Source organism: Syngnathus scovelli, chromosome 11 (genome assembly GCF_024217435.2).
Source record: "Syngnathus scovelli strain Florida chromosome 11, RoL_Ssco_1.2, whole genome shotgun sequence".
NCBI lineage: Eukaryota > Metazoa > Chordata > Actinopteri > Syngnathiformes > Syngnathidae > Syngnathus > Syngnathus scovelli.
In genome coordinates, this window is record NC_090857.1 from 5,416,257 (window position 1) to 5,442,591 (window position 26,335).

Consider the following 26,335-nt stretch of genomic DNA (forward strand, 5'->3'; position numbering starts at 1 on the left):
AGGAACGGGCATGCGAAGTCTACACTTAACCACTGATTTCACTACTTTGGTTGGATCGTTTACATTGTCCAGAAACATGGCCATAGTCGTACTATACACGTGTTTGCTAGGCAACGCCGCTAAACGTTAGTGATTTACAATAGCTTACATTTATTACTGATAGCTTCTAAATTGTTGCTAAACTGTGGCTGTGTTTCGAACATCCTCCTAAACTTGCCATCAAAAATAAATGTTTTTAGTTGTAGTAAAGCAGTAATTGACCTGATCCATTGATTAATTAATTGTGATTAATTGATCAATGTTTCCGTGAAATCAGATTTTTTTTTAATGCCCTTTCGTAATCTTTATGTTGCCTTGCAATGTGTCTTGTTCTGTTGTGATTTGAACTCATGTTCATCAGTTCATGTTACCATTTGTGTCTAACAATATTCACTGACTTTTACTCTGTTTGCCAATTGTCTATACTTGTATTGTCTTTTTTTTTTCTCGGAGTCACTTAAATCTACCAGTACAGAAGAGGATTAGGGCCAAAAAAAGGGGGATGACAGGATCCTAACTTTTCTTAAGTCAGAATCCTGTCCCCCCCCCCCTTTTTTTTTCTTCTTAACCGGCCTTAATCCACTTCCGTATACCAGATATGTTTAAAAAAATAGATATTTGTCCAAGTCCTGTCTGTCAAATCTGGTGTAGGCTTCCCAAGACACTCTTTTTGCCTTTGTGTCTCGTTTCTCATCACTCCTGCCTTGTCTGTCGTGTCGTCGCTCTTTCTAGGACGAGGACAAGGCGCCCACTCCGGCGTCAAAGAAGGCCGCTAAAGGACGGCCGTCGCTGGGCCGCGAGAAAAGCGCCGACTCCTCTTCCACCCCTTCTTCGGCTTCGGCGGAGAAGCAGAGGCAAGAGGCCCGCAGGCGTCTGCTGGCCGCAAAGAAGGCCGCCTCTTTCCGCCAGAACTCGGCCACCGAGAGCGCAGACAGCATTGAAATCTACGTTCCAGAAGCACAGACCCGCCTTTGAGGGAGACAGTGAAAGACAGGAATGTAAGGTCAGATTATTGGACGGATAAGTGTCACTGAAAAATACCTGTAAAAGGGGAGAGCCAGGTGACACTTGGCCAATGCGAATGACAAGAGGTATCGAGTTGGGGGAGGAGAGGCCAAATACTTCCTTGACTGGGGTGGGGGTTGACTTTTATGTAGGCTGGTCCTGAAGGCATCAAACACATAAATATTGAACTTTTGTGTACTTGTTATGAAACCTGCCAATGAAAACCTCCAGATTTACTAATATTTATCAAGACACAAAATTAAGTTAATAAGCGTATTTCCATCACATCCTCAAAGTATATTTGAAAGACTGTTTAAAATGTTATTCTATATTGGCTATAAGATCTATTTAAAGGACACAGTTGAGCATTTGTTTTGCTTTTCTGCTTTCCATTGTTGTCGCCCTTCTACCCAGACTGGCCATTTTGTAGCTTCGTACGACACCACCTTGTGGCCAACATACAAACTACACAAGACCAACTTGCTTGTCTTCCTTGCACTGTTTTGGTTTCTTTTTTGGTTTGTTAAGGCTCGACTTACTGAAGATGAGGTTCTGAATATTTTGTCATATGACAAAAAGCCAATTCTGAAGGGGTGTTTATATAGTTGCTAGCACGTATGTGTCTGTTAAATGGTTTTGTGTCAAAGAGCAGCGGTAAGAATTTATACAGGTTAGTTTTTCATGCTTTTTAGTAAACACATATCTTCATGTGATGAGAATCTCAAAACGGTATTTTCAGGTTGCGAACAATAGTACTAACAATTGCCACAGTTTGAGATTTTTTTTAAATTTTCTTGTAATTTTTCTTCCACCTCTCTGTTTCATATTTCCCTATGTATGTTCGGGGCTTTTAGAAGCCAGGCTGGGTATGCAGCATAATAATGGTAACACACATTTTCTAACTCTCTGCTTCTCATTTTACAATAACACATTTTCTTCTTAACACTCAAGCAAATCCATCTTATTTCTGTGCAACTAACTTGCCCTCTTTTAATTTAAAGAAAGCCTATTTAATTAAAATAGTAACTGCATTAGTGGTCGTGTTTGCATCATTTTTTCCAGGGCTTGCTGGGAGACTGCTCCAGTCAAAGATGAGTTCCCTTCATTCCAATTCATCTCATACATTAACATATCATCATCAGCAGCAGATAGCTCCTGCCATGCAAAACAAAACGAATGAAATGAAATTAGATTGCAAAGTTCATAAAACTAGCTGTTACCATCTGATGCATAAAACTCATTTAAGACAAAAGTAAACATCCTTTTAGGGGTTTAAGTGTTCTGAGCATGCGAGGTGGAAAGATCTTCAACAAACACAGATGTTACACTTCTTTCAGTCCAAAATCAACACGTCATGTGAGATATTACATTTAATACGTTTCACTTAAACACTACAAGTATGGTGGCCCCTCCTCAGGTCAACACTGCAAACAAACTCAATTGTTTACATATCTTCCAATCCAGTTTTATCTCTGCAGATGGTAAACAAATTTCCCCTGGCTAACGGTTTCAGATGATGCTGTCATTCCATTGCTTTCTTTCTCATCTGCACCTTCACGCCCAAAACTGATACCCGAGGCTTTGACTTGAAAATATCCCAATGAGCGCCTTTCTTTCTTGATGGTTGCCCTTTGTTTGCTGTTGGCTTTGCCTGCTGGGGATGAGTGGAGGGAAGGCCCAGGGAGTGTCAATTGCCCGTTCCTGAGTGAATGTCCCTTCCTTTTGACTGAGGTGAATAGCATCGTTATCACCTCCACGTCTTTTGTTTGAGCTGAAATCTCTGTCGTTGACTTGATTTGATTTCTCACTCGTAAGGAACAGTTGTCTGACTCGTTATTTAAATTGTATTGGAATAAGCAAATAACAACCCGAGCACATCTGTCGGCCTGAGTTGAAGTGAGATGAGCACATAAACATGTCAGAATGAGAGTGTGTTGGAAAACAAAATGGATATCTCCAAAAGATAATATTGTGATCTCGTACATTTCTACGAGCTCCCATTCCAATACACAATTGGCTGACTGATACAGTATCATTCGGACACACCTATAGGTCTATTTCCTGAGTGGGCTTATCTGAGTTCCAAGATGGTTTCACTTTGGGGGTATGTGCTTCCTGTTGAAGCTTTTGATATTGGTTTAATCATGGCTCCAGATAGGCTTGATTTAGGCCAGGGGTTGAAAAATAGTTTTTCATTGAGCCCACCAGGAAATTCTTTAAACAAACCAAGCCTTAGATGACACATGATGGCAAACAATTCATTTGTATCACGTGCTGATCAATTCTGGATTTAGGGAAATTGAAATGGATTTAGGCAATTGTGTATTTTGACCTTGAGGCAGGGACAACTGTGTCCTTCTGTTGATTACACTTTTCATTTCATAATCACATAAATGGAGACTGCAATCATTTGCCAACCGTATTATTACTAGAGCAAGGAAGGACGTGTTTAGTTTATCTCCACCGCCCACATACAGTATTCCAAAGGCCTATTGACTTGCAAGTTCATTAGCATCTTTGCTTTGTCCTACTGGGGTGAGGGGCAGAACGTCTGTTTCACCACAAGAGATGATGTAGCAAAAACTTGTTTCATAAAGTAAGCACTGATAAGAAAACGAATCTCTTCGCTATAATTATACATCAAATGTGAGTGACGCTTTGTTTTCCTTTAAAAAAAACTTTGTCACAAATGCCACTCAAAGTATATGTGCGGATTGATGTATTTGATATTGAAATGATTATTCTTAGCATACCCCTGCTTCTTAAAATGAACCTGTGTACATAAATTAGATAAATGGATATCATTGTTTACAATACTGTAGCTCTATTTATACGATTTAAAGTTTGTTCAGATCATCCAATGCATATGGTTCAATAAAATGATGAATTACTTTCTCAAAAGGTCATTGCTGTTTATTGGGGTGGAGTAAATAAGGCGTGATTTTTTTCCCCCTCCCTCCGTTATTGAAACCGTATAGTATCACTATGTCATCGACAAGTATACGTGTTGTTTAATTAGTTTTGCACGATCATCAACTTGAAATACACATTTAATGTAGATTACATCATTAACCCGTTAAAATGTACTCCAACATGTTGCACAATAGATTAGCCAAGACGTCGTTTAGAATTTATATAAGAACATTTGGCTTAGTGTTACGTCATGCCGCCCACAAAGCGTGAATGTGTCATTCGAAATGCACCAGTTGACACCTGCGTTGGTTGTTTTTTTTTTTTTGTAAATAAACGGAATTGTTATTTCGGTTGAAATCTTGCATTTCAATCTCATGAGTTTTACATTTTGAATGAAATGGTTTTACCGTCAGTTTGGATGACACAGAGCCTGGCCGTTGTCCAGATGAGCGTCGTGATTGGTTGACAACTGTCAAAGAGGCAAAACGGAAGGTCGTGATTGGCCCACACCCGTCAATAAGGCGGGATCATTCCACTGGCGACTGTCAAGATTGGCAAAGAGCTCTGCTTGCTGCCGTGCAGGTATAGAACAAGCGACGCCGAAAGGAAACATTTATCTTCAGAAGAAAGCAAACAGTGGGATGGGAACTGGCCGACCGCGCCAAGCTCTTCACGCGAAGCAAGCTTTAAGGCGACGTATTTAAGTTTGTGCAAGACGGGAGCGAAAAGAAGCGTGTGGGAAGAAGTACTGTTGTGTCAACCGTCGTTTGTCTCGCGAGCACGCTTCCCCACAGCAGCAACTTGAGACAGCTGCGTGCTTTCCAGTCAGCCAGCCAGCCAGCCATCAACAAAGAATGAAAGCATTCAAGCGAAGTAAGTGTACTTTTGGCATTTTCAACCTTTTCTTTCGAAACGTGGACAGGCTCTCTTGTGTGAGCCCAATGTGTCTTTGCTGTTGGTTTAGAATGGAATGCGCGTTTTGTGTGCGTGCGTGCGTGTCGCCAGCCAATGCGGCGTGTTTGTGTTTTAATTGTGGAGGGACAGCTAACCAGCTAGTTATCTCCCGAGGCTGCCCACTTAGCCCAAAGGCATCGTGTCCATCTGGCCGAGCGACATGCGGCTCGCCGTCTGCCTCCTTTGTGTCCCGAACAACAATTTCATCCGCTTTTTTTTAACGCTGTCCGTCAAACGTGGATGTCTTTGAAAAAGAAACCGTGCTAGCATGAAAACTTGTTGGTTTCGGCTAACGGGCTCGTGCGATGCTGAGATTTTTTACCCCCCCTGTCCGTCAAATGAAATATTACCGACTTTCAATCGTGATTAAAGATTTAGATTGTTTCTTTTGTTAAGGACCGTAAAATTTCGTGTGATTCGCGTATGCTGGTCGCGCTCGAACTGATATGAAAGCAGCATGCGCTTGTAAACAAAACAAAAAAAAGTTTGGTCTCTTTTGACAATGAGGTGCCACCAATGGCAGACAAGACAATGCGGCCCGGGCTGCAGCTGGTCGACTTAAGGAATCGACAACAACAACAGGAGAGGACATTTAGTTAAACTCAAATTGACTAGCGTGTAATCAAATTTTGAGCAATTTTCTAACCAAATTATTAGACCACCCAAACATAATTTAATGATAAAATGAAACGCACGAATGTTATACAATATATTCTGAGCATTTGGAGATTACATCTTCGTAGCATTTCCTCCCTCGGTTGTATTTGTTTTTAGAATGTCTGGCAGGCTGGGTTCAAATACTTGCGAGTCTTGAAAATGGCCCACAGGCTGTAGGTTTCACTCCAAATCAGTAGTCGTAGTAAGCTGCAGTTGTTCGGCGATGGTTTTATTTGCTTTTATAGAATGTGGCAGACCAGATGAAATGTTCCAACTTCTGAATGTGGAAGTTAACTACTACCACAACACAATTAGAGAAGCAGGGCTTCTCCACATTAGCTTTCCCATGCACATTTTAAAGTGTGTTTGCTGTGGGTTTAGTGTAAAAGTCATCGTAAAAAGTAGCAATGTTTGAGTGAAAACGGCTCACTTCTTCCTCGCATGGTCAATGGACTCCTGGGCCAGCAGCCACTGTGATGTTGATATGCACACAATCTCCTTTGTGAAGACAGGCGCTGCCCTGGGGGTCAGGTTTCACTCAGCCGCAGAGAGAGAGACATTTAGTGCATTCTGTGGCCCACCCCATGGGATCAGGCATGTTCCATTTTGAAGAGGAGATTCCCTCCACTGACCACCCAAAACTTGTAAAACGGAACTAGCTCACTTGGGTTTAAGTGGACCTTTACGGCCCATCAGTGTCTTGATACTGATACCAAATCATTGAAAGGCATTTCATTAGCATTAGTTTCAGCTTGGAGCATTTATTTTCTAGTTGTCTGTAATGGATGCTGTATCCTCCTGAACGCTACTGAGATCTTGACACTTTTTTTTCCCCCTCCAGCTTCGGAAGAAGAGCGTCACACGGAGCAGGAGCAGTCTTCCGCGATGTCCGACAGTGATGACGGCTCCCCCCTCGACCTGTCAGGAAGGGGACTCTTCGGGAAGCGCCGTCGCCGTGGCAACCTGCCCAAAGAGGCGGTGCAGATTCTCAGGAGCTGGTTGTACGAGCACCGCTTCAACGCCTATCCCTCGGAACAGGAGAAACTCAGTTTGTCCAGCCAGACCAACCTGTCCGTGCTGCAGGTAACAAGATGATTCCAAACGGATATATATTTGTTTTGCGACCCGCATAATGAATGTTCATCATCGGTTTTGTATTTCTTCTCGCGCCATCACAAGGATGTGAATAAGCCGCAAGTGATGTTCATGTCGTCGGTTGGCTGTAATGTCATTTGGCTAGCTTCTCTTTGCGGCTCAATGTTTTGAGCACAGGCTTTCATTATTGGCATGGTGTCTTAAGGAGGCTGGACCACAAAAAGGAACTGGGTCATGTCTGGTCACGTTTGCCATAAATGACACTGCATGGTAAAAATCCAGTGACCACCAGGATGCTAGATGGTCCAGATTTGACCCGGCAGTGTTTGCTTACTGGCATGTTTAAAAATACATCTCCATATGACTTAAATGTACTTTTGACATTCCTGTTTTTTTTCCAAGCACACCGGGATTGGCCTATATAAGCAATACTTTTTTTTACTATGCAGTGTAATCTATAGTGATGAAGTTCTGGCAAAAAAAATCCAGTCTAAAACATAATCACAATGTCCATCCCTTCCTCTTTTCCAGATTTGTAACTGGTTTATTAATGCACGTCGCCGTCTCCTGCCTGACCTGTTGCGAAAAGATGGCAAAGACCCCACAAAGTTCACCGTCTCCCGCAAGTTGAGCGGCAAGAGCGAAGGCCACTCGTCTACCGGCGGTGGCGGAAGCTCCCCTGAGAGTCACTCGTCCACCAGCTCCACTCAACAGCGCCCCTCTGTCATCTGCTCGGCCCCCACGCTGGACCTCGGCGTCCTCGGCAACACCGCCACAGCTATTCTGACCGGAGCGGGCTATCCCGGGAAGGACAGCTCGGTTCAGGCGCTGATGAAGCTTGACACGCAAAGACTGCTGAGGGAGGCCGAGGAGCAAGGAGCAACAACGAGCCCATCCGGAGGCCTCTTCAACACCCCTCCCCCAACACCCCCTGAGCTCATGCCCACTCAGGATTTTAGCGATCTGAGGCTTCTGGTTGATGCAGCACTGCAGAGGGCCGCCGAGCAGGAGAAGCTCAACCGCATCCAGGAGAACACCAGCATTCCGAGAGAGACTGAGAAGGTAGAGTCACAGGGTAGCTCTTACGCTAGCGACATGGGCCCCACACCTCCTCCTGAAGACGGCCAGCAAGTCTTGGACCCTTGCAGGGTCCAAAGTCTGATGGAAAAGGCCATGGCGGTGTCTGTGGCAGCCAGAGTTCCAGATACTCCTCAGTCTTCTGCCACAACTGCACCAGCTTCAGTCCTGGTCTCAGCCCCCAGGTTGTCAGCCATGCCCGTGACCAAAGTCATTTGGAGTCCATTGGAGGACTGCAAGCAGTCACAGCTCATCCCAGCTCACGTGCCAACCTTGGTGCCTGTGTATGGGCAGCCAAAATCTGAGAAGCCTTGCGTCGATCCAGATCCAACAGCAGCCTCAAATAATCCTCTAGTGCCTGTGACCAGGCCATTCTCAGTCCCAGCTACGGGTTCTACCTCCACCACAAGCCAGGTCTCCCCAGCAGCCGTCACTCTGGTGCCAGCCGCTCCCACTCAAAGTGTCTCGGCGTTCACAGGCCCGCTTTACATGCCCTTTCACAAAACCCACTTCTTCCCCATCGCCTCATCGGCGTCGCCTTCCCCTCTCCCCTCATCGGCGTCGCCTTCCCCTCTCCCCTCACCGGTCGCTACCTCCGACCAGGCTCCATCTCCGCTCCTCAAAGCGTCGAGTTCAACGGTCACACCTCTGCTGGGCCTCCCCCCACCCCTCACCGCAGCGCCCAGCAGCGGCGGAGGGGGCGGCTCCCAGAGAAACTCGCCAGTGGTGCCCAACATGTGGAGCATGGTCCACGCCAACGCCAGGCAGCCCAGCCCCCTGCAAGTAGTAAAGGCGCCCATCACCAGCGCAGTGTGGGGCCCGCAACACACGGCCTGCACACAGTGAGCGGAACGCAGGTGCTCACCTTTTTTAGGGGGCAAGAGTGGGACAGAGTGCTAAAAAATTTAAATAATCACCACTCCGCATCGAGTTGACGCATGTGCCTGTGAAATACAGGACTTTTATTTTAGCTCCATGATTTTTGTTTTAAATAGCTGCTGGTTCAAGTATTTTTTAAGGGAAAGTCAAGTTCCAAATATTTTTTACAATATGTTCTATGTACAATGTTAATTAAGCATCAAAATCCGGGAGGCGGCCATTTTGACACATGCTATCAGCTGGCAATGACATGAATTGCGTTATGTGACGTTCGTAAGCTGAATCTTTACGTTTCGGTCGACAGCAAGTGGCAAAATGGTCCCACCCCAAGATGCCCCAAAACAGGTAGGTTTTTTTGTTTCATTAATCATCTACGAACGCAATAATGATCAGAGTGCTGTGTTTGTAAAGCAAATGTTTAACTTGGCTTCCTCTTTAAGTGCTTTAAAATCACGCAGCCGCTGTTAGCGACACTCTGAGCATTCCATTCAGTGCACAAAAATAAGTAGCGTGTGGTTTGCGATGCCTTCGGTAGCAATCTTTCTCGAATGTATAAAAGCTGTTCAAACACGTTCCAGGGGTTAGTTCCATTTGTTTTTACTCCATGTTACACTAACAACATAGTCCTCGTTTTTATAATTCAAATGATCCTCATTGGCTTATTTTTGTTCTCTTACGGAGGTAAACTGGAGTAAATGGTGTCTCTTCAGTAATGCTGTACCGTTTATATCTTGTTCCACAGTCACCATATTTGTATTTTATAGCCAAAGGATTTTTTTGTGCGTGCTGTTTGATGATGATGAGTTCTCGTCCATTCCGACAGTATTGTCCTTGATGGGCTTTCGGAATGAAAGGACAGTCACATTGAGCCTGTTACTGAAGTCGATGACGATATCGTGTAGCGGCTTGATGACATCATGCTTATCTTGCAGCTCTGTTACATTTGGCACCTTTTTGTCTGAGGCAATTGACACAAGAACGGATCTTCTTGAGACCATTTCTTTCTACTTGGCCAAAGTTGAATGTCACAGCTGACAAATGTTTATTAAGACATATTGCATATATATATCTCCCCCGCCCCCCACTCATCTGTGATTTAGTAATGTCCAGTCATTCATGAAATTGTAGTTTCCATGAAACTGTCTTTAGAATAACTGCAATATATTTGTGCGACTGAATGTCGACATCATAGAGATACTGTAGCGGAATTGTGAGGTTCCTGTTTACCAGAGTCCTTGAACATTTGGCCAGTTTGTACCATTACGTACGTTGCATGTGCTGAAAGATGAATTACTTTTTTTTTTTTTTGGCCTATCCATTTCCTTCTCGCTGTTTTTTCGCATTGAATCTCATTCCTCTGTTCTTTTCAGGTTTGTTCATGTTGTCAATGGATGTGCATGTATACCTCATTTTACACAAGGTCACGCCAGGATTAGGTTTTTGCGTAGAGAACTAAGTATTAAAGTAGTATTTTATTTTTTATTTTTTACTACTACATGGATGTGGCTTGTGATTCCAGAGATGTCTGGTCAAAAGAATTAGATGAACAGGTTTTAGATAGCATGGTTTTGTATGTTTTAGATGCTTGACATTCCAGTTGGGGAAAGTTGTTTTTGTATGTAAATATTTTCAAGGTCAAGGCGTTTTAGTTTGGTAATGACATATTTATCTGAAACATTGTCATTTCTTCACTGCCAAACCCATTCAGAAAATCTTAATGATGTTACTGACCGTTAGCAGTATGACGGGTTTCTGTGCCTTAAACCCCGTTTTGTTTTGTTTTATACATATAAATGAGCTCAATAGTTTGTGCAATATATGCCTTAAACTTTGTGTGTTTTGTATAAGCGTTTCAAAGAAATAAAAGCTCAGTTTTTCATAAATCATCAGCGTTGTGGCATTTTGAAAATAATCCAGATGGCATTTGATGTCAATTTTAGCATTAGCATCTGGCATGTTAACAGATAGCTTTTCCATAGTCATTTTGGGCCACTAGATAGCCAAAAATGACTGGACATTAACTAGTATATTTCAAATCAGTCAAATGGAACATTTTCAGTACAGGGAAATTTTATTTTCTACCTTACAAAAGATACAGTTGCAGTAGACTGAAAACATTTATTTTCATCGAATGGCTCGGTTCTCAGACATCATGTTCCATTTATCATGAACCAGATTTTGTAGAAGAGAGAGAAAAAAAACACTTCATATGGTCAAAGGGCACGGATAAACCTACTTTATTCACCTGAGCATTTTACACCCCGTGATTTCACAATTTCACAGCACACATGGCAGATCCTGACCAAGTACACACAACCAGTTGGTGAAATTGGAGTTTTGACCACAAACTCTTGAAATCACGCCTCATCAAGTCCACATTCGATTGTCATACAACAGAGGAGGGGAATTTCCTATCAAGGGCATTTCAGTCAAAGACAATAGAAGCAAACTACTTCGCGATCTATTTAAACTTCACAATAGATAAACCAAATACGGAGGAAACTTGCAATGCTTTTTGCAAGCGTGCTAGCTAAATGGCAGGAAGAGGTCAACATTTCTGGTATTTTACATCTGATTGCCCAATCTGCGTGCACACATTGTGGAGTTAATAGCATCTCAAAGCTATCACTTGCTAAGATGCAATGCTTCTTCATGGTAATCTTTGCAAATATATCACAAGCATCTATTACTTCATAAAAGTAGGACGTATAATCGGCTGGGCGGGGGCGTGTGTGCAGAGGCAGGTGAGTGCCCGCCTCTCCTTTCTCTTCTACTCGTCATCCTTTTCTTTGGCGCCGTGTTTGAGGATGCGGGTGAACTCGGCGTAGTTGAAGTTGCCCTTCTTGTCAATGGGCGCCTCGCGGAAGAGCTCGTCCACATCCTCGTCTGTGAAGCGGTCCCCCATGGTGGTCAGCAGTTCCCTCAGATGGTCTTCGTGGATCACACCTTGGAGGAAAAAAGGCAACATTGGACCAAACATCAAGGTTAGGTGTCCCCAACAAGATTTAATACTTTGCGCCATTCCCAAATATCTGGCATGTTTTGACTTGAGAGACCCAAATATAACGTCAACTTACCAGACCCTTCCTCATCAAAACAGGCAAAGGCGTTGCGGATGACGTCCTCTGGGTCGGTGCCGTTGAGCCTCTCTCCAAACATGGTGAGAAACATGGTGAAGTTGATGGGTCCCGGCGCTTCGCTCATCATGCCCTCCAGGTAGTCATCAGATGGGTTTTTACCTAAAGGCAAGAAAATGGTATCAATCGAAGAAATGGTGTTAATGTTCAGTCCAGGCGGTTGAATGAAAGTGATGGTGTACCCAGAGAAGCCAGCATGTCGTGCAGATCCTCCTTGTCGATGAAGCCGTCCCTGTTCTGGTCAATCATGTTGAAGGCTTCTTTGAACTCTTGAATCTGAGACTGGTCGAACATGGCAAACACGTTGGAAGTGGCCCTCTGGGGGCGCTTCTTCGTCGTCTTTCCCTTGGCGCGCTTGCTCGACATGGCGGCGGTTGAGGTTGGGCCTGTGCGCAAATTGATTCGTTAGCTAAATTATCATTATTAGGTAAATTGGTGCTTGTCCAAGTGGACACCGGCTGTATCTGCAGATCAACCACTGCACCGAGTATAATTTAACAGGTGATCAACATTTTACCATCTTCACAGTCTATCTCCAGTGATAGGTGTGAAAATGACACATCTCCACAGTAGCTAGCTTGACGTGCATCCATAAATAGACCTGTCAGTCGTATTCGGCTCTGACGTGCGTGTTGTGGGATGCGATTCGTGATTGTTGTTGATACTGAGACGGAGGGAGCTCGTTCAGGTTTCGACGGAGCGGGTCCATTTTAATGGATGACTCACACAAAGGGTGACATCACACTATTTGTGTCCCTCAGCCTCTCGACTCTTTGCCATTCCAACCAGTTGCACGGAGAAAAGACGACTACAACCAATGCCCCATCCTGCCCACAAAGGGCTGTCGATCCTTATAATGAACATTACCGATAACAACCCGTTACTATAAAGGAAAAAGTTAAGACAAGAAGATAAGTGACCAATACTGCAATACAATGTTTTAGTGTGATTTGTATTTAATAAAAATATTTAAAAAATTCTTGCTCCTGACCTCTCAGTGAATAAACTGGAGACAACCCAGCATCTAATTTCCAATTTAACCATAAAATTCTACAATCAGATAAGGCTCTCTCTCATCTACACTGATTTTCACCACCACGGGGTGTGTGTAAGTGTGTGCGTGAGCATGTCTGTGTGTGTGTGTTGAAAGTTGAAGTCGTACCAATGTAAACACTAATTTGAGGCCCTCTAATTGTGTTAAATGTTTGGAACAATAGATGACTGTTTCCTGGGCAGAGTATGATCAATGAGTGCTGAAATCAACAAATCGCAACTAGAATAGAATAGAATAGAATAGAATAGAATAGAATAGAATAGAATAGAATAGAATGCTCTTGAACTCTTCTTCCCGACATAAAAGCACACCCGCACATTCATTCAGTTGTGACTAAACTGCCTTCCTGTCATCCCTTACTCTTGCTCAAACCGTGGAGTTCAAAGGTCAGGAGTTCCAAAAACACAAAATGTGCAGAGTCAATGAGGTGCAAAAGAGATCTAAATGGGTCAGAGGAATTCCACCGTGTAATGGAGGAAACCCAAATACAGTAGAGTGCACTCAGCAACATGCAGTATACAAACAAGCCCATCATCAGTGTTGCAAGTGCCACATCTTCACCCGCAGAATCCACACCACTCTCAACACCTAATGTGCAATCCAGTCGGAAAACAGCTTTTCTTTCTCACCTTGTTTTCAGGTATAACTACGTGGGGAGACCCTCAAACGCCTTTTGTCCACTGCTCCAGACACAGCACTAAAGTGGGAAGGGAAGCAGGCAGTCCCATGGAAAAGTTTGTTTAGAGAATCAGACCCTCCCCTTCCCGTCCCGGCCAATGGCGAGGTCGGCCCGGCCCGTAGAAAGACATCTCGGGGCCAGGCCATTTCTCCATACAAGGGAAAAGAATGCACATGCCGCAGCTTGCAACTGCCACACGGACACAAGGAAGATGTTTGAAGGGGGAGTAGGCAGAAATGACAGGAACTACGACGGGGCTGCCTTATTTAGAGAAATAAATATTTAGGAAGAGGAGGAGGTGCAGTATGGGGCAGTTTTGTGAGTAGATGCAGAGACACTATGGGAGCATCATGTTGGAGTTAGAAGAACAGCAGTTCCCTTAATAGGCACTTTGCTTTGCCACCACTGTGACATGAACAAGCAGGGGGACCTCTTGATTTAAGCCATGAATGCACACTTCCCTTCATGGTTAAGCTGTGTTGTCTAGTAATACTAAAATCCCCCCCCCCCCCCCCCACTGTATATTGTACTAGCTTGTGAAATATTTTCATAAGTCACTGCAAAATTATGCACAGTTTCAACATTAACACTTCTTAAAAAAGGAAAATAAAAAAGTGTACTTGGATAATGGTTTAGTGTGAAATGTACTGCACACAAGTTTGTTATAAACTGTACTTAAAGAAAATAAACATTAGACAGCAAACCAGATTTGCTTTTAGTGTTTTACTACAAGTGCTAATTCTCAACAGATGTCCAGGTGAGGTGTATTAAAATAATAATCAATAAACATAATTATATAAAAAAGTTTGAATGCATGCTGTTCTAAATCAAATGGAAATGTATCCAACTTAAAAGTTAAATACAAGGGGACTGTTTGGAGAGAGCATGTGCACCACTAACTTTGAATAACTATTATGAAATTCCTATTGTTTATTGCTATAGTTAGCATTTTGTACTATAGGTGGCTAATTAAATTTATTAAGTATTCTATCAGTAGCAAGAATGTAAAAAAAAAAAACAGAATACACCCTGTGTTAACGTCATAGAGGTCAGTACAAAGAAGCATGACTTCACTGCAAAGCTCACAACAATCAAGTATACACACATTGTTGTCAAGTCACACGCTTGCATCACAGATAGAAAACACAAGGATGTGTTGCTGAAAATTATGTGTATGAGTAAGTTGTTTTTGTTGTCCTGGTATAAAATCATTAATCATTAAGGAATTGTAATTATTGCCAGGAAACGCTATGTTGACACATCAAAGAATGGGCGTGTCTGAATACATTCCTCATTGTTCATTGGCTGTTAGTGTCACGTGCATGTCTCATTCACCCGGAAGTATCCACAATGCCTGACGCCTTCACAAGTTGAACACCGTCCCGAAAGGTACATTTTCTTCTACTTTTGTCACCTATGTGAAACAAAGTTCACGTTTGATATTTAAAGATAAAAATCAGCGATTACGCTAACGGTGTTTCAACATTCTTATTATTTTATTAGTGTAACAGTTAAAACGACAGTTGAAGATTCACTAGCTTTGAAGATTTGGTAAGTAATTACAAGTCAATTTATGTAATATTACTATAAGAGACGTGTCGTGTCGCTCGTATGTCTTAAAGGGGACTGCATCAGCACAACATAGTCTTGTCCCCCCCCCAACCCCCCCACCTCACCACCCCCCCCCCCCCTTCCATTCCTGGTAACTTCTGAAGTTTCTAATTTGTATTTAAAAACATTGACTTAAGTCCATTTACATGCAACATAATAGCTAAATGCTGCTTGATCGTGTTTTGTTCAAATCTCTGGTCTCTACTAATTGACCCAAGGTCATTGTTCAGTTGAGCATCACTTTAAGTCAATGAGTAAGTCAGTCATTCATTCAGGGAGTGAAGGTGATCAAGTGCGGTCGTACATTCAGACAAAATGACATAGTGATTGTCTTATTTATTCAAGTGGTCTTCGCCCACAAGCGGCAGAATCCATGTTAATCCCTCAAGGGCAGGCGCGCTGTAGTCAGCTCCAGAAACTGACGCCTGACTGATGAGTGTGTGCTGTGTTTCCATGTCAGCTTGATGTGAATAGCCTGTCAAAGCCTCTCAGAAATTGCTGGTTTAGCTGTCATGTGCAGCGTCAGTGAGGAAGTACCAACTGGACAGTGGCTGTGTATATGTGTGCAGTGTTAAATTGTGAATCAGAGTAAGCGAGAGTGTTTAACTGAATGTGCCAGGACTCTCATAGCGGCTTAATTTTGCTCTGAACTCACAGCACAGTGTCACTTATGGGATTGAGCAGCTTTGTGACAGACGGCAAATTGGAGTTAAATTGAGTGGGTGGCATGAACTTTACTGAAGTCGTAATTTGGAATGATTCAAGCGGACGAAAGGTTACCATTGGGCACTGATGACTAATATGAAAGATATAGATGTGGGTTACCTTGGCAACCGGGGCCTGGTGTGTGATAGATGGGTGCGAGATTTTAATAGTGCTGCGGTATGGCAGAGAGAAAGTCAAGCAATGGCAGCCTGCTTGAGAAGGAACGTCTGCGTTCCTCACTGTGGGTAAGACTTGATGTTTTGAATTATATGACCCAATATAGCTGAGCAGAAAATGTACTCAGAGTGAAATCTGGCCCTGTCTAGTTGAAAACCAAGCTGATATACTTGCAGGAATCTAAGAAACAGATAGTCTCTGTCAGGATTGGTGGAAAAAAGATAATGAAGCTAAAATCATTTTTACTGGTTTCTGTCTGGAGGTACTGGGGGTTGGTTTTTAAAAATATTTTTTTGCTTATTGGTTGTTTTTGATGTCTAGTCCCAAACCATGAATATTGTGGGCCAGTTGGCAGAGACCGTGTATGTGACAGTCAAGGAGCTGTACTGCGGCCTTAATCCCGCCACTCTCACCGGTGGGATCGATGTCATCGTGGTGCGACAGCCCGATGGCTCCTTCCAGTGCTCCCCCTTTCATGTCCGCTTTGGCAAACTGGGTGTGCTTCGCTCCAAGGAGAAAGTGGTAAGTTCAGTCTCTCTTCCATTTGAGTCTGTTTGTTTTCAGTTTCAATGATGCCTTTGAGTGTTCTGCAGGTGGACATTGAGATCAATGGAGAACCAGTGGACCTGCACATGAAGCTAGGGGACAATGGGGAAGCTTTCTTTGTAGAGCAACATGAAAACTTGGAGGTAAGATAAAGTAACAAATGGAGTTACATCACATGGCTGAAGTGGCCAAACAAAAATTCTGACTCCAAAATCAGTCAGTGGAGTATTAGTTAGAGCCTAGTTGTTAATTAGTGTAGTCATTTCTTGCAGTCTGAAGTCCCTGCCCATCTCTGCACATCCCCAATTCCTTTTGACGTCCCCCAAGACACTGAGGAGACCAATGACGGATCCTCTCTCTCTGGGTCCGGGACGCGCAAGAAGAGGCGTCGTCGTAAATGCGTGCGCTCAGATAGTCGCCAGAGAGAAGAGGCAATGTCCTCTTCAGATGAGCAGGAAAAAGACAGGGAGTGGGATAACGATCATAGCGGACAAGAGAGCCCAGATAAAGATACACATGGCACACAGCTGCAAGTCAGGTCAGTGAACAAATACAATTTTGGTTTATCCGAGTTATTTTCTTTTAAGGAGGGGTTAATGTGATTGTTATGTGCTTTGTTTGTGTGTTAAAGTAAGTCAGTGTACTATTCGCTGTCTGAGGAGCCACCCGAGGAGGAGTTGGGAGTCAGAGATACTCATCGACACTCGGATGGAGACCAGTCGCCTGTAGAAAAGTGAGAAAGTCATCTCTTCCTGAGTGTGACTGATTGTGACAGGCACTTACACATCCTCCTTCTCCTCCCAACAGTGTTTTTGACAGCCGTCCATCCTCCCCTAAGAGTGACTCGGAGCTTGTGGTGAAAAATCAGTCTCCCGGTGTATTGATGCAGTGGAACTGGGGAGGATTTCCCACGGTAAGGCAGGATTCACACCTGTGTGCCGCGCAGGAGCTCCGCATTTGAGACTAGCATCATAATTTATCTGCTTTTGCCTTTACAGCCACGCCATTCTGAGAGATCATCAGGGGAGGTGCAGCAATCTGACTCGACTCATTTCCGCACCATTCAGAGGCAAGACTCCTTTGACATGGGCAATGAGCCTGTGAATAACTGTAGCAAAGCAGGCCGGGTTACTGTGGTCAGACCGCAACCCAGGACTCACTCCCTGGACCTGAGTGCCTACGCCTCACAAACGGTGCCCCTGACCTTTGATGAACACCTCAGCTTTACCGCCTCAACCTGGAGCGGCCTGTCAAAGTCTGAGAAGGATGACTCTGAAGTCATTGGTCCTGAAGACGCCACAGTCAATACTGACCAAGTTGGTGACAGGAGTGATGCAGCTGAAGGTCAAACTGATGATAACAGTCAGGTCACTGAAGACACGATGGTGGAGAGAAATGTAGCAGACAACGCAAGCATGGAAACGCAGGAGAGTGGGCAGACGGAAGGAGGCTGCAGCGGTAGCGCAGCCGTTACTGAGGGCGACAGTGGCAACGATCCCTGCGCCGAGGGAGGGGAAGAAGATGGCCGACTTGGATTGTCTCACTTTGCATCTCAAAAAGATGAAGACGCAGACAACATGTCTGCTGAGGAGTTAGCAAACTGCGCCGAGTTCTCAACCAAACAGGAGCAGCAAGACAAAAAGAAGGGTGAGTGTCAAAACTATGGTGAAGATCTTGAATTCAAGTTTAAAGTCAGGGTCTTTTTAGCATGTGTAAATGTTTACATGTTCACCTGTGCACTTTTGTAGGCAGACGTAATCATCATCTTGGACCGACGGGTATTTACCTGGATGATCTGACTTCACTTGACCCTGAGGTTGCAGCACTCTACTTCCCCAAGAGGTAAAAGGACTAAAGCGTTTTGTACAGTGTTGTGAAAAAAGTATTTGCCCTCTCCTGTTTTTGTAATGGTAATAGTTTTTATTCTATCAAGTGTCTCGCACTATGTCTGTAGTGAAACGGAGAATTGCTCCTCTCCTGTCGTCGAGCAAGGCTCCGGCTCCGGCTCAGCAAGTCAGTCTCCGCAATCTATGGGCGCGCTGGAATCTATGGGCGCGCTGGACAGCGGTACCGAGTACTTGTCAGATTCTGCCCCCGACACCACAGAGGTCAGCATGTCCCTCTGCGGTCATGTGGGTAACACCAGCCAAATCACCAAAGGTAAATAACTTTGACTTTCTGCCATCTGAGCATTACTGTCTATAAAAGTGTCAAATATGTCTTTTGCTGTTTGTCCAGAGAAGTTTCTGGAGCACTCTGTGTCATACCAGGACTTTGTCAACAATCCAGGAATCATTGATGACCCTAGTCTAGTGATCTGTATCAATTCCAAGTAAGATTTCAAGTTTTTTTTTTTTATTAGGATTGACTTGTGATTGTAATCAAATTCATGCCTATGTTTGCTAGCTATTATAACTGGGCAGTGGCTGCTCCAATGGTTTTGTCGCTGACAGCTTTCCAGAGGAATTTACCCAAGGTTGGTTTGTTGTTGTTTTTAAGAATAATTCCTCATTTAAGCCTCCTTCACACTGAGGTTCCCACGATGGCCTTAACTGCTAGCCAGACATTTATCTGTGACATCACACACCACGATGTGAAAATTCTGATCAAACCAATCCATGTGTTTGTATTTTATTCTCTCCTTAGAGTACTGTTCAGAGCCTAGTTAAGGACAAAATGTCTAAAAGGTCTGGACGGTGGTGGTTCTCCTGGAGGAGAAGAGACTTGGACAACAACCAGGTTGCTGTTTTTGTGTTTAAACGTTGTTCTTCAGACTGAGCATTTACTGAAACTGTCTTTTGGTCTTTCAGCAAGGGCCTCAGAAGAAAGACAACCAGGAAGTACAGGGTGAGGGTCCGAACACAGAAATGTACGTATGTTTATTATTAAAATATTTTTGGCTGCCCTATTTAGTTAAAGCACAGGAGAAATGTATTTGAATTAGTATTTTTGAGTATGACGCAGTGCAGTTCTACTAATAATGTTTTTTTTCCCTTCTCAGCGCTACACTGGAGGATGCGGATGAAAATGCAGTGGCAGGGCTTGGTCAAAAAGCTGTCCTTACTTCGAGCATGTCAACAGACACGCTTCGCACCACTCAGTGTCTCACTCAGTTGTACCGCAAATCACTTCGTCTGACTTCTGAACAAATCGTAAGCAGACACCTGCATGTCCTCTTTGTGTAAATAATCTGTGACTATACCTAACTACCTTTTGTCACTATACTTCATAACTAGGCAAACTTGAATTTGCGCGAAGGAGTCAACAAGGTGATATTTAGCGTGACCACTCAATACCAGGGCACCTGTCGCTGTGAGGCCGCCATCTATTTGTGGAACTGGGACGATCGCATCATCATATCAGACATAGATGGCACAATCACTAAGTACACACAGCTGTCTCTCCTCGTGCTATGCTTCTAATCGGTCTTCTGACTCGAACAATGAAAATGCTTTGGGAAGCTTGAAGTTTATTTTTTTTTGACAGGTCAGATGCTCTGGGACACATCTTGCCTCAGTTTGGGAAAGACTGGACGCACAAAGACATAACCAAACTCTACCACAAAATTCACCAGTAGGTACACCTAGCGTGTAATAACAGTATTTGCAAATCTGTTGAAATGACTCTTTCTGTTATTGCAGAAATGGCTACAAGTTCCTGTATTGTTCTGCGCGGGCTATAGGCATGGCCGCCATCACGAAGAACTACCTGCAGTGGGTCAACGACAAAGGCATTGTTCTTCCAAAAGGCCCAGTATTGCTGGCCCCAAGCAGCCTCTTTTCTGCACTGCACAGGTACAAATTCTTTCTTTCCTGTAAAGGATAAGCAGTATAGAAAATGGATGGAGGGAATTTTGCAAAATGGTTGCAAGGTGGATGGATAGAATTTTTCAGAATGTGTCATTCTAACAGTTGTTGCCCACGAAATAATCTGTCGTCCCATCTGCAGGGAGGTGATTGAGAAGAAGCCGGAGGTGTTTAAAATCGCCTGTCTCAGTGACATCAGGGATTTATTCAATCCCAGGAAACAGCCTTTCTACGCTGCCTTTGGCAACAGGACCAACGTATGCACCCCTGCATATTTTCTCTTTTGTCGTATAGGAATATGCATTTCTACAAATATATTATACAATTCTATTTCCATGTAATTGGTACTCCACATTTCGCATATATTTGACGCCCATTGACATGTATTTGTAAGGACGTAACAATTAAATCCTACAACTTCTCCCCAAAATGATGATAAAACATTCAATACATATATAATAGATTAGTTTCAGGTAATACTGAATACTTGCCCATGGTTTGTGCAGGATGCTTACGCCTACGGGAAGGTGGGGGTGCACAACACCAGAATCTTTACTGTCAATCCAAAAGGAGAGCTGCTTCAAGAGATGACCAAAGGGAACAAGTCCTCGTGAGTTTTCTACACCGATTGTGGGGTAACACCTGTGCGCTTCACTCCCCAATTGTTGTTATCGTTTGGTGCAGTTACAGCCACCTCGGTGAGTTGGTGGAGCATTTCTTCCCTGAGGTGGACGAGAGCGGCTCTGCTGCTTTGGCGTGTCCCGAATTCAGCAGCGTCACCTATTGGAAGGATCCACTGCCAGAACTGGACCTCGACACACTACTGTAGATACACCACACCAACATAACCATCATCTGCCTTAATATTTACAACAACGTGTTACAACATCTAATAACTGCCTTTGATTGACTTCCCGCTGGTGTTATTGAGTCAGCATTAATTACACTACTCGGACTGATACGTACAATCAGTCCAATGTTAAACCTAAATATGCAATTGCTCAAGTAATATGTTGCCTGTTTTTATTAGTTGCGATGACATTCATTCCAATTATTTATGCCACATAGCTTTCACTGCGTCCAACATATCAGCTCAAAGCATAAGCCAAAAATGATGCTAATGCCAATTTTTTTCATGCGTGATGGGACCATTGGAAGCACCAAGCAGTGACATGACGTTCCTGTTGAGTGGACGCTTGATACCGTATCTGCATACATGGGTGTGGAGTTGTATACATTGTGCTTTGGCTACTATTAAGTTATTTGACATTAATGTTTTTCTGAGATTTTTTTGGGGGGGAGGGGTCTCTGCTGTTTTAATTGTTTTAGTATACCCATGGTACTAAAGAATTTAGGTATGACAATTACTCCCTACTCTGCAAACAAAGTGCATGGTGGTTTTGTTATGCTGAAAATGATTGGTTTAATCATTTCATAGAGAATGGCTGTGATGGCAAAATCACCATGTAAACAAATGGCACATTTCATGTCTTCCTTTTAGTGACTACTGCACTATAACATTCTGAAATGTTTGTACACTGTGAATGAGGGAGATGCTTTTATTCTGACATAATGTCTCTGACCCAAGAATTGAGGAAAATTGCAATGTTTTTTATGGTTGTTTAATGACACTATTTATTTTCTGTGTGTACTTTTAATGATACAAAAATGGAATTCAATGGAGGTGGTTGAATGTGCGGTTTTAAAAACTAAATGCATGGCAGATATGATGCATTTGAAATAAATAAATCTGTTTTAATAAATGTTGTGCCATTTTAATATTGTTTTTTGTTAGTTATCCCCCCCACAATTATTTACTTTATTGTTAATTGTTTTTCCATTTCCCCCCCCGCAAATATTTACTGTTTCTCAGTCCAAAATTGTGTATTATCATCATAATTATTATTAAATCATTGACCAATCTAAAGTGTTGAAAGTGGCTTACAACAATGATGCAATAATTGGACAAAGTGCCTTTTTAGTGTTTTCCTGGACATGTTTTCGTACACAAAACCAAACGGTACAATGACGTCACTGTACAATCTCGCGAGGTTTACTACGCGAGTCTGCAAAATGTCATCTGACATTCGGGGATATATTCTCGCCCAGGGAACTCGACAGAAAAACATGTCCAGCTATATTTACTAATCGAATATTGTGTGTCGTTTTTGGGGCAGCATGTGAATCATACGGCAACGCTACACGATTTTACTACAACGTTTACAGCACTTATACAACGGAGTCTTCTGAAAAGGTAAAAAACTGTTTTGCGGGATTAGTGTTGCCGCCTTTCCAGTGTATTTTTCACTTTTCTTTCGTTACAAACGAAATTCCTCGAGAACATATCACTCGCAAACCCTCCCGTTTCTTGCGTAAATTACTATTTAAAAATATTTAGCCCACTTAGCAAAATTCACTAACGCTGACAAAGGCTAACTCGCTGTTTCGGCTAACAACGCTGCATGAAATTCCGTCCAAGTATTGTGTTAAAACTGCCAACAGATTGACGATTATGCTACCCAAGGTAGGTTTTAATTATTACATTAACAGTTTTTAATCAATTACATTAACATCGTCATGTGATTGTATCAACATTACATTTAATACAGTACACAAATACTCGAGTCCAACTACTGACACTTCTCCTTTAGTTTGCATTTATGACTCTCACATGGACACCAGGGGTTGTTACATAATAATCAGAACCTGTGAGAGCAGGTGCCTGCTTAGTACCAAACAGAATATCTGTGGTGAAGAATGCTAGGTATGTGTGGACAGCTGAGATGTATTAATTTCAATGAAAATTCCTCCCAGAAATAGCATATTTTACTTACATTCTATTGAGTTTATAATTATATAATGTGTCTGTGTCTCCCCTCAGGCGGAAAAAACATGCTAGCCACTACTGTGGTTAGGTTTGCTCAATACAATGGCAGCAGCACATCAGCGCCACCGGACAATACATCTGCATTCCCCACCTGGGTACCTGATTCAGAATCTAACATCAGCAAGCCTCACAAATGTCTACAAATTTTGTATGAGGATGTTGGTGACTCCAGGTAATGACAAAAGAAAACATAAATGAACAATGATGGTGCTAATGGTCTTTATGCTCGCCTTTCTAGAGTGCGTTTCTGGGACATCACTCTCCTCATACCGAATGTGGCCTTCTTTGTTTTCCTGATGTGGAAGCTGCCGTCAGCCAGGGCAAAAATTCGGGTCACGTCCAGTCCAATCTTCATCACCTTCTACCTACTGGTAGGACTCGAGACATCGAGTGGAAACTTTTGATGCTGGTTGACCTCAGAGCTGTTCAAATTTCAAAAGAAAACAATTAATCTTAATTGAAGAGGTCACATATGATGCTTTTTTTTTTTTTTACTGACAGCATGTTTTTGGTTTATGTTGTTTTGTATGTCTCAGGTGTTTGTCGTAGCAGCAGTTGGGATCACCCGGGCCATTGTATCAATGACTGTCAGTGCATCCAGCTCTGCTACCATCATCGACAAAGTAAGGAAAGCAAAAGGAATCGGCAGTGGAGCTCCAGTGTTTTTAACTAATATCGTTGTTAAAAGAACAATCAGATTGAGTTCAACAACCCACGGCTGTTGTATTGTATAATAATTCCAAGCAGCTGCCAATAGAAATGTTCCCCTTTTTCCGTAGTATTGGCCAGAGGGCCTGATCTGAATCACGGCATGTCTTTGCAAGGTTGTTGCATAAACGAGAAAAGACATGGCGACATTGTTCATTTAGCATTTAGCTACACTAGAGATCTAACTACGGTATGTACTCTTACGGACGCACTCAAATGGGTTCCCTGAACAAACAACAAATGGTTTGGTAATGCTTACGAACAAGAGGTCAACTGTACAGTTGTGCGTGTCCTTTGTGGATGAGAACATAGCTGTTTTATCACAGCACATTATCCTGATCTCTGTTTTCTTTTTTTCTTTCAAAGGTATTATGGGAAATCACCCGCTTCTTCTTACTGGCCATCGAACTCAGTGTTGTCATTCTGGGACTGGCTTTTGGTTGGTTTTCTTTATAGTTCCACTTTGCATTTCATATGTTGCAATATTGCAGGTGTGGGTGGTCTTCATTGAAAACGCTAAAATGCACTTTCTCTTTTCTTTTGCTGTGACTCATTTTGTATTTCTAGGCCACCTGGAGAGCAATTCTAGTATAAAGCGGGTGCTGGCTATCACAACTGTGCTGGCGCTAGCATTTTCCATCACACAGGTAATTTCAGATGATAAACACTGACAGAATAATGTAATAGTGGAGCATCTAAAAACAAGTGCCATTAACGTTTGTAATTTTTGTTACCTTCCTCTCTCAAATTCATCCCCTCCAGGGTATTTTAGAGATCTATTACCCGGACAGTCACCTGTCCGCCGAGGACTTCAATATCTACGGACATGGAGGGCGACATTTCTGGTTGGCCAGCTCCTGCTTCTTCTTCTTGGTTAGTTATTCCGTGGAAAAATGAGGGGTGTATCAGCCTTCACGTTTCAGCATCATTTATGTCTTTCCTAGGTGTACTCTCTGATTGTGGTCTTACCTAAAACTCCAGTGAGGGAGAGGATATCGCTACCATGTAAGTTGGAATGGTGATTGGCAAACTCTTGTCCAGTTTGCTTCTTGCTCAGTTTACAAAAACAGAAGTTCAGATGACACAAAAACAATAGAAGAGGAAATGTAATTTACATAGATTGCATTTCAAAATGCGCTCTGCATGTACAGCTGTGAGTTAAATTCAATAAATTTAACACTGACACATGACACAGCATGTAAACCTTTTTAAAAAAAAAATAGTTTTATTGTCATGACTGACAAGAGTGCTTCTGGCGGCTAGTGAGTTTACTCTGTAGAAATGAAGGAGGATTATTTTTACAGTGTATTATTTTTGTTTCCTCGGTGCAGCCAAGAAGAGTTTCTATGTGTATGCTGCCATCCTGTCCTTGTTGAACTTCATCCAGGGCCTGGGCAGCGCTCTTCTTTGTGCGGGAATCATCGAGGGACTCTGGTACATGGATTTGGAATACGTGCATAAATATTTTTAAATAGGTGGCACAACAATAGATATGAATCTGTTTTTAAAGTGACAGGCATACAGAGCTATTTGGATTCAGTGTAGCTCTTTCTCCTACCTGTGAAAGCCTAACTCTTAGTTTCTTTTTGATCCAGCTGTGTGGATGTCACCACCTTTCTCTACTTCTCTGCTTTCGCGCCACTCATCTACGTCACATTCCTCAAAGGATTCTTTGGGTATGTAAGAAGAATCACACAGACCAAAAGTGTGCCGAAGGCTAACCAAAAAATGATTTTCTCTTGTTTTATCTCGCCCGCAGCTCAGAACCCAAAATCCTATTCTCTTACAAGTCCCAGGTGGACGAGGCAGACGAAAGCGACGTTAACCTTCCGCCGACCGTCGCTTCAACGCTGGGCCGTAGAGAGCTCACCGACCAGGGCCTGTATTATTCTTCCACCCAGTTTGACGGCTCGGGTCCCGGCGGTACGGGTGTAGTTGGGGCGTATCTCGACGATGTTGTTTCGGGACCTTATGGATCCAGCAGCATCAACAGCATCGAAGCTGAACGTTGGAGACCTGTTAACGTCTAATTACTTTCTGGGGCTCAACTTGAGCGCGTGCAACTGAGGTGAAGAGTCAAGAGCAAAATGTAAATGTGCTGTTTCTATGAGACCAACGCGGTAGAGATATGGACGATGAAGTAAGGAGGGACCGTTTTTGATCCATTTATCTTACGGACCCCGACATTTTAACACTGTTTCCAGTGTGCCCTGCTGCTGTCGCTCAAGCTGACTTTTTTTCTCAGCAGATATTCTCTCATTCCGCTTTTCTTCTCCAATCGCTTTGTCCTCAGTGAGGAAGATTTCTTTATGACACCAGTCTTAACATGATTTCAGAGAGCATGGTTTGTACATTCCCAGTGAAATGGTTCACAAACTATCTCCCACCAAATATCAATTGTCTCTC

At 43.1% G+C, this 26,335-nt stretch overlaps 5 protein-coding genes across 11 annotated transcripts in view; 4 read left to right on the forward strand and 1 right to left on the reverse strand.

Annotated features, from left to right (window-relative positions):
• The window catches only part of dlgap4b (discs, large (Drosophila) homolog-associated protein 4b), a 51,960-nt gene extending 49,885 nt beyond the window's left edge, over nucleotides 1-2,075 (forward strand). For all 5 annotated transcript variants that reach the window (XM_049732779.1, XM_049732778.1, XM_049732780.1 and 2 more), the window contains one exon: nucleotides 772-2,075. In XM_049732779.1, coding sequence (XP_049588736.1) covers nucleotides 772-1,014 — 243 coding nt within the window. In that variant the 3' untranslated portion in view covers nucleotides 1,015-2,075. The remainder of the gene's footprint in view (nucleotides 1-771) is intronic.
• A 2,411-nt stretch (nucleotides 2,076-4,486) lies between these two features.
• Nucleotides 4,487-10,502, forward strand: LOC125976840 (uncharacterized). Its single transcript, XM_049732781.2, has 3 exons — nucleotides 4,487-4,830; nucleotides 6,410-6,651; nucleotides 7,195-10,502. Exons 1-3 carry the CDS (start codon nucleotides 4,812-4,814, stop codon nucleotides 8,584-8,586), a joined length of 1,653 nt encoding a protein of 550 aa, XP_049588738.1. The 5' UTR covers nucleotides 4,487-4,811; the 3' UTR covers nucleotides 8,587-10,502.
• A 330-nt stretch (nucleotides 10,503-10,832) lies between these two features.
• On the reverse strand, nucleotides 10,833-13,596 carry myl9b (myosin, light chain 9b, regulatory). The gene is made up of 4 exons (XM_049732782.1): nucleotides 13,440-13,596; nucleotides 11,939-12,142; nucleotides 11,697-11,858; nucleotides 10,833-11,565 (listed from the first exon to the last, which is right to left on the reverse strand). Exons 2-4 carry the CDS (start codon nucleotides 12,120-12,122, stop codon nucleotides 11,390-11,392), a joined length of 522 nt encoding a protein of 173 aa, XP_049588739.1. The 5' UTR covers nucleotides 12,123-12,142; nucleotides 13,440-13,596; the 3' UTR covers nucleotides 10,833-11,389.
• Nucleotides 13,597-14,732: 1,136 nt separating this feature from the next.
• zgc:123305 lies at nucleotides 14,733-22,097 on the forward strand. 3 transcript variants are annotated; one of them, XM_049733493.2, is made up of 21 exons: nucleotides 14,808-14,878; nucleotides 14,993-15,040; nucleotides 16,304-16,504; nucleotides 16,576-16,671; nucleotides 16,801-17,066; nucleotides 17,160-17,261; nucleotides 17,336-17,441; nucleotides 17,527-18,175; nucleotides 18,277-18,370; nucleotides 18,483-18,688; nucleotides 18,767-18,860; nucleotides 18,935-19,004; nucleotides 19,175-19,267; nucleotides 19,339-19,397; nucleotides 19,530-19,680; nucleotides 19,765-19,913; nucleotides 20,015-20,101; nucleotides 20,170-20,322; nucleotides 20,477-20,591; nucleotides 20,841-20,944; nucleotides 21,019-22,097. In XM_049733493.2, the coding sequence occupies exons 3-21, from the start codon at nucleotides 16,313-16,315 to the stop codon at nucleotides 21,161-21,163; spliced, it is 2,931 nt and encodes a 976-aa protein (XP_049589450.1). In that variant the 5' UTR covers nucleotides 14,808-14,878; nucleotides 14,993-15,040; nucleotides 16,304-16,312; the 3' UTR covers nucleotides 21,164-22,097. The 3 variants fall into 3 exon arrangements, with proteins under 3 accessions (XP_049589451.1, XP_049589450.1, XP_049589449.1); XM_049733494.1 differs by lacking the exon at nucleotides 14,993-15,040 and having other exon boundaries at nucleotides 14,733-14,878; XM_049733492.2 differs by having other exon boundaries at nucleotides 14,820-15,040.
• A 1,129-nt stretch (nucleotides 22,098-23,226) lies between these two features.
• On the forward strand, nucleotides 23,227-26,113 carry tpra1 (transmembrane protein, adipocyte asscociated 1). The gene is made up of 10 exons (XM_049733146.1): nucleotides 23,227-23,393; nucleotides 23,460-23,592; nucleotides 23,758-23,844; nucleotides 24,296-24,368; nucleotides 24,497-24,576; nucleotides 24,692-24,802; nucleotides 24,874-24,934; nucleotides 25,261-25,363; nucleotides 25,525-25,605; nucleotides 25,689-26,113. The coding sequence occupies exons 1-10, from the start codon at nucleotides 23,227-23,229 to the stop codon at nucleotides 25,957-25,959; spliced, it is 1,167 nt and encodes a 388-aa protein (XP_049589103.1). The 3' UTR covers nucleotides 25,960-26,113.
• The last annotated feature ends 222 nt before the right edge of the window (nucleotides 26,114-26,335 follow it).